We start from the raw sequence: 7,487 nt of genomic DNA, 5'->3' as shown, positions 1-7,487 counted from the left end.
ACAAAAATCTTTCCTTTTTATTATTACCACCACCTTTTCTGATATTCATTTTCTCGCCACCATTGGATGAGAAGAGAGGGACAACGAAAAAGGGACAGAGCAGGAAAAAGAAAAAGAAAAAGCAAAGTTACCATTTTGTCCGTTTTTAGTATTATTGGATGGATGGTTCATGGATGGATGCAAGTGTAACGGAGGCATTATAAATGAAAAGGCGTGTGTGGTGGAATCACTCCGGATTCATTCGATATTTGTTTCCCTATCTGAACCAAATATGTGCGGAGGAGCTATCATCTCCGATTTCATCGCCGTGAAGCGTAGTCGTAATTTGATGTCGCAAGACCTCTGGTCGGAATTTGACACCATCTCCGATCTCCTGGGTTTCGACTTCACTGACAAAGATTCGTCTTCTTCTTCGACCCATCAACCGAGCAAAGGTGAGAAACTGAGAATCATCTTATTCCAAACAGCTAGACAACTTTGGTAGGTTTTGAGAATTTTTAACAGCAAAACGCGTTTGCTCTCGGAATGCAGGAACCCGTGATAAGACTAAGAAAAGGAGCGCGGTTGGAGCAGATCAAAGCAAGGGTAAAAAGAAAACAGCTGCCAGAAAGAATATTTACAGGGGCATCAGACAGAGGCCATGGGGGAAGTGGGCTGCTGAGATACGTGACCCACGGAAAGGGGTTCGAGTCTGGCTTGGAACTTACAACACCGCCGAAGAGGCAGCCAGGGCTTACGACGTGGCTGCAAAGAGAATCCGAGGCGACAAAGCCAAGTTGAATTTCGCTGAACAAACACCACCGCCACCCAAGCGACGTTGCTTGGTCCCAAAGTCGACTCAGATGAGTTTTGAGGCCAGCGGCTCACCGACGACTGAAAATGAAATCTGTGAACACAATCATCATCAACCGAAGGATGATATGGAACTGAGAGAGCAGATATCTAACTTGGAATCATTCCTTGAGCTTGATCCAGAACCAGCGGAGTCAGTGGGGAGTGTAGAATCGGAAGCATTTGATCTTTGGTTATTAGACGACGTTCCCTTCACTCCTCATGGTCACCTGGTTTACTGAAGAAAAGAGTTTCTGTCGCCGTGCGTCAATCGTGGGATGCCGCTTGTGTTAAATTTTGCTACAGTCTTCGATGCACATATTATATAATATTTAATGAGATATACTATGATAAATAAGTTGTTTTTGTGTGGGCTGGTTGTTACGTCAACGTTAGTTGTCTGCTCTGTGTTGGTTTGGTTCGACTTTCGAGGGCTTTGGTTTATGGGAGTAACGTCAGTGCATGTATCCAGTCGACACGCCGATTATTCCATTTCTACCACATATAAACTATATGTACATCCCATATTAGTTAGCTATATATTAATAAATAATTAAGTATGATGATGGCCCATGAGTTCATGGTATAATTCAGACCAGCCATAATTAAGAGATGAATTATCATGGCCGGGACCTATCTATTTATGATTTACATGGGGCATTATTGTTGGTTCTACAATCCTCTTAAGTCTTAATTGTGTTCAATTTATTCGATCTCTGATTAGCATTTGGATTCCGACTTACAAATTAAAAGTAGAGATTCCAGGAGAAAGCCTTGGAGTGGATATCTTATATTGGTTTGATAATTCAGATAAATACATACGAAGTAGTGTATGGTCCAAGAATAATGCTAATTAGGATATATGAAGGAAATCTTTGATGAAATGTTAGTGGGGTAGAATTGGATTATCAAATTATATATTTGAAGTAGTGCGATCTGGCTGCTTCTTGTTGGAGGTGACCTGGTTTCCAGTCAGACAACGGACTAAGTTGATCTGCAAGAGGAGGATCAGAGAATCCGGGGTTGCTAGCCCGGTAAGGTCGCTCCGATCCTTAAGTTAGTAGACTGTTGCGAGCTAAAAGTTTAAGAGTGTAGAGAGCTAGAGAGCAGAGTAATCATGCGTACTTTGTGCCCGCGGGTTTTGCGGAGCGGTTCCGGGATCCTCGTCACGATGAGATCCGTTCCCGCGTTAATTGAGGGATAACGTTGCCAACTGATAAGGCTTATCAATTCCGCCCGAATTGGGCGAGGGAAAGATAAGGCTTACCGTTACGAGGTGTGATCCCGTGAGGCTCGAATTCTGATGGAGAGATTTCCGGGGTCGCCATGTAGTGGTCTGAGTCAGTATCCCTGAACTAATGCTCTTTAGTTCCGAACTGGAGTGAACGCCGAAGTGCCTTGGGACCGAGGTGGTCCTGATGCGACCTTGTGCCGAGGTGACCTCGTCCCGAGGTGACCCGTGCCAAGGTGATTTGATTATCTGAGCTCGATCTGTTGCGGACTTGGTATGTCGGGCTGAACTGTCATCTATTAGTCAGGTCGTGTCCACATATCCCCCTATTACTAGATCGGGCTAAATCACCCTTCATCAATATTCAACAAAAAAGAATGTTAGATGTGAGAAAATATTGAGATATATGGATAAGTATTAAATCCCAGAAGGTCAATATTTCAAAAGAGCATAGATATGGGAAGGTAAAGAAGCCTGGTTAAATGACAAAGGTTGCATTTGACATTCTTTATTTTAAGGACTTTATTTCCTTTCTGTAGTAAAAACTTAGTATTAATAAAGACATTTTAAATTTTTAACTGTCAAAAAGAAATAAATCCTTAAAATAAGGAATGTCAAATGCAGTTTAAGATTGACCACCTTGTCTACATACAAATTTATGACACCAACCGTGGAATTAATCCATTTGTTGCCAGTTGAAGAGTCAGAGTCTATAATACGCAGGGATAAGCCCAAAAGATGTGTTAAAGTAATAATAATGATTTTCATAATTTAACAATGAACATGAGAACAGTATTCTTATAATTAACCATAAAAGAAGTTGTTTATCAAAAAATTAAAAAAAGACCATAACAAAGAAGCTATATATTATTGCATCAACTGAATTTTGTATTGTAATTTCATATGAAAACTAAAACTTAGTAATCCCAATATCCAAAGATGATCTATCATGATATTTTTTAACCGAAAACCACAAAGTTCTAGGCAAAGGGGACTTAACACACTAATTTATGCTAAAAATAATTAATTTCTAGGAGAGATCAGTTATATAAAAGCAACTTTAAGACGCTAAACATCAACAGCCCTTTCATCACAATAAAATATTCGAATTTGTCTTCAATTCACATACATGAATACAATCAATTTTTTTTTCTTTAATAATAACAACAACGATACAGCCCATTTTATTATTCTTTTTTTTTCTTTTAGTGGGGTTAGAGATAATGCTAAAATGATACGACTTATGTCATTGTTTTGGCATGAGATTTCATATCAACATTATTGCAATAAATTGGTCTTCTAGTAATAAATTAAATGACCTCTTGGGCGACATGATGTTTAGTTTCATTGGTCGGTGATTTGGTATCGGCTTCTTTTTTGGTAGAAATGCGTTGTTCTTCGCAAAAGGGAGATTAATTATGGCATCAACACTGCGTGATATATTTTTTAAATAAAATTCAGAGGATTTTGATAAACTTAAGCCCTTATAGCTCAGTGGTAGAGTAACTTCATGAGGCTAGTTTTCTACCTCCGCAGCTCTAACATCAAGAAAAGAAAAAAAATAAATAAAACGAATTAACTCATGACGAGGCCATCCCGACCAAGGATCCAAGGGGATCTGAAGTGGGACAGCTTATTGCTGAACCAGAACCAATTCTCTGAGTTATTGAACAAGTTGCATATTGCACATTCTTTACCATATACAGCGGTGATCTATATACAGGGGTTTTCGATTATTGAAAGCAGCAATTAATATGATTTTTGCAACGTGCGAATCAGTTGGTTGGTAACTTGGTATGACCTCCTAATGGTTGTAGTGGCGATTTGGGATCGAGTCATGCCTGCACCTGCTTGAGAGATGGCCTACCTTTTCTTGCATAGCTCTTCAAAAAAAAATTCTATATTACTACTTACCGTTAAGCAGCCGTCAGTTATGTATGTTACATTATATTACGTGTGACTTATTTTTCAAAATGTCAAAATTATCCTTAAATAAAACACCGTTCATCTTCTCAATCAAATAAAACAATGTTCAAACATTAGCGCATGGAAAGATCATTCCCCATTTAGTATTTTCCACCGGTCCAATTCAATCCTGATGATTGGGACTTTGGAGAACAGCCGTATTTGCCTAATTTTCTCATTTATTTTTTTCCTACTCTATATAACAAAAATCTTCAAAACTGAAGGCTGTGTTAGGAATCAGTGTAAAAGTTTACACTGTTTCGATTTTGTCCATGTTTGGAAGGAGAGTGTAATTATGGTCGACGTAAAACTTCATTCTGGTTCAATTTTGCGTATGTTTGGATGGATTAGGGTTTTATGCCGATAATCGATGTAAAACCTATCAAATGTAAAGTTTTACATTGATTATCGATGTAAATACTACATCAATTTTATCAATGTAAAACTTTATACTCTTCACCCATCGCATTTTTCGAAAACCAACGGTCACTTTCACAGTTCAGTGTAAAACGCCATCGGTGTACTTTACACCGATGGCGTTTTACACTGATTCCAAACGCAACCAAAATTTTAAAAGAGAACTGGTGTTTTATTGCTTTAACTTATAAGTCAAAACCATAAAAAATGGAAAAAGGGGGAAGAAGAAAATATAGAAGGGAAAAGAAAAGCTAAATAAGAAATAATAGCAGCAACGGTAGTAAGTAGATCACTAGAAAGCTAAAAGAGATTGCCAACAAAAATCAATAGGAAAAATATCTTTTTTACATAATTAGAAAGGATATACTACAAAAACAGAGAAGTGAGGAGTCGGAAGGGATATGTTACTGAATGTTAAATTTGAAATATATCATCCATTCTTGCAACTAGGGGTGGATTCGATCCAAGCTGAGTCGAATCGAATAGTACGGGGCTCGAGCTCAATTCGAGCCAGAACCTTGAGCTTGAGCTCAGCTCGAGTAAAAAATTCATAAGCTCGACCTCGGCTCGGCTCGAGCTCGATTTTGAGAAAAAATGTTTATAAAAATAAAAAATTATATATAAAAATATTTTTTATTTGATATTTAAAAATTAAGAATTATAATAATTAATAATTATAATATTTTTATTATATATATTATTTTCTATAATTTTATATATATATATATATATTGGAGTTGGCCCGCGAGCCTTACAAGCCGAGCTCTAGTAGGCTGGAGCTCGGCTCATTTCATAATTGAGCTAGTGAATTGGGCTCGTTGCCACCCCTACTTGCAACTAACCTAGGAGATCCTAGAACACCTTTGAAACAATCATCCTCGGTAGGCCCAAACCCATCTAATATATCATTGAATAGACCATAGCCTGAGCAACTAGCCGCAACACCTTCTCTCAATTGGGTTTCTTCCTCCTCTTCTCCTTCTCTTCCTCTGTGTCTTCTAAATCTTTGTCATCGTCCATTACTATTGTCTCTAATTCATCATATGCTTTTAATACAACAATGAGCACGCGACCTTCAAACAGTGCCATATGCTTGAAGAACTTATCCTTTCTAGAGAAGCTCATGCCACATGAGCAACACCACTTTGTCACGGGGCTAGTCGATGAAGCCCCATGTGGCGCTTGATTAGGTTAAGTTTGTGTCTAGAAGACCTCGTTCTTTTAACCTTTACATGGTATTGGCACCACTCAACTACCTACCTCCCCTCAAGAGTAGGTTAAGCTTTTGGTGCTTTGATAAAAAGTTACATCAAAATGTTGAAAAATCATACTATTATTTATAATAATGCCACTGGCATCCCTCCCTACAAAAGTACATGTGTAACCCCACCCAAGACACACTACATGACACTCTGATGGTGTGGCAAAAATGGTCACTTGTGATAGTCTCCCCTACTCAATTCAGTCTTCATCCTCGAAGACTAGCTTCTACTTGCTACTTGAGTCTATGGTTGATGAAGGAGGGTTCTTCTGTTGCACCACAAACTTCTTTTCTTCCAAGGCCCAGGCATGTGCTTGGGTGATAGGTTTGAAAGTGTTTGAAATGGTGGGGAATCCTATGGCTAATGTTTTGGTGGAGTCTCATCCTAGCCACTTCAAGGTAGGTCATTGGATGGTTCAACTTGGTTGTAGGGAAGTTTCGAGCCAGGTCAATGCCAAAATGATGTTTTGGATTGTTGGGGCATTGGTTCCCATGAATTTTTTTCCCAAGGGTGACTACTCACAAGACTACTACGTCGTCTAGCCTGAGGAATGGCGCGAAAGTGGTCCCTAAATGGCTTGGGTGGCACTCGCTCTCCTTGATGGTTGTGGTAGTAGGTGTGGTCGAAATTGGAGATGGCCTTGGGTCTTCGGCTTTGCTTGATGGTTGTTGAAGGGTATAAACGCTGCTTCTGGAGTGTTGAGGACCGCTTGATGGTCTGTTGCTTCACGCTGGCATCGATGTTGGCTTTAGAAGTGGCTTCTTCAGCTGGTGGAGTGGAGAACTTCTCTGCTTTCTCATTGGCTTCGAATAGGGCTTCAACATGGAAAAGTTGTAGTGCTGATACCTACTTTCCGTGCACCCTAGTAGAAGTCAGGACCGGTACCATGGAAGGGGAGCACCCGTCCAAGAAAGCCTATGTCAAGAAAACCTTTCCCAAAACAACTTGGAAGTCGTCCAGGGGTATCATTGACAAGTCAATCTTTCCTATCCAAGGCCCAACTTGGAGATCAACCCCATGGGCCACACCTTCGATAGCCTTGGTGCCAGAGTTCACGGCCTTGAGCCATCTTGTCCCCTAGGTGGTGTTTAGGTTTAGTCGCCTAGCCACGTTGAAGGCAGCAAGCTTGTCAATCGACATGTCACGCTTGCTCAATCTCCTGGGCCTGGGTAAGGCCATGTTGTATCTCATCGGTGAGTTCCCGACCGTGCTTCATTGTGCCATCACTAGTGTCGTTGTGCGAGGGTCACAATGTGTTGTAGAGCAACCTGTTCTAATACCAACTGTCATGGGGCTAGTTGACGAGACCCCATGTGGCGCTCGATTCAGTCGAGTCTATGAATGCAAGGAACAATGCACAAAAGGCAATAAGAAGGCACACATATTAGTCAAAAGGCACTTGCATTGCATTAAGTGTTGGAAAGCACAAGCACACAAGTTTGTGTCGAGGGGACCTCGTGCTTAATCTTTACACGGTATTGGCACCACTCAAATACCTACATCTCCTCAAAGAGTAGCTTAAGCTTTTGGTGCTTTGATAGAAAGTTACATCAAAATGTTGGAAAATCATACTTGTATTTATAATAATTCCATTGGCATCCTCCCTTACAAAAATACATGTGTAGCCTCACCCAAGACACACTAGACAACACTCTGATGGTGCGGCAAAAATGGTCACTTGTGACAACTTGGGCTTGCCACAGTGCTTCAGGTGGCTCTTCATATCAGCCACGACAGAAAAGCTCTTCTTATTACAGTGATTGCAAAAATACATCTTTGGG

The 7,487-nt window shown here is 40.1% G+C and overlaps 1 protein-coding gene across 1 annotated transcript; it reads left to right on the top strand.

The window, feature by feature from the left end:
* Positions 1-217: 217 nt before the first annotated feature.
* On the top strand, positions 218-1,482 carry LOC104606213 (ethylene-responsive transcription factor RAP2-3-like). Its single transcript, XM_010271309.3, has 2 exons — positions 218-434; positions 532-1,482. Exons 1-2 carry the CDS (start codon positions 272-274, stop codon positions 1,071-1,073), a joined length of 705 nt encoding a protein of 234 aa, XP_010269611.2. The 5' UTR covers positions 218-271; the 3' UTR covers positions 1,074-1,482.
* Positions 1,483-7,487: the final 6,005 nt, after the last annotated feature.

Source organism: Nelumbo nucifera, chromosome 4 (genome assembly GCF_055504915.1).
Source record: "Nelumbo nucifera cultivar China Antique chromosome 4, China Antique-T2T, whole genome shotgun sequence".
In the NCBI taxonomy this organism is placed as follows: Eukaryota; Viridiplantae; Streptophyta; class Magnoliopsida; order Proteales; family Nelumbonaceae; genus Nelumbo; species Nelumbo nucifera.
This window is presented reverse-complemented; position numbering and strand designations above follow the sequence as displayed.

What these genes read in the sequence shown, in the direction of transcription:
- LOC104606213 (XM_010271309.3), top strand. Translation starts at nt 272, where the DNA reads ATGTGCGGAGGAGCTATCATCTCCGATTTCATCGCCGTGAAGCGTAGT. An exon ending in GACCCATCAACCGAGCAAAG is followed by an intron (nt 435 to 531) that starts GTGAGAAACTGA and finishes CTCGGAATGCAG; the next exon opens with GAACCCGTGATAAGACTAAG.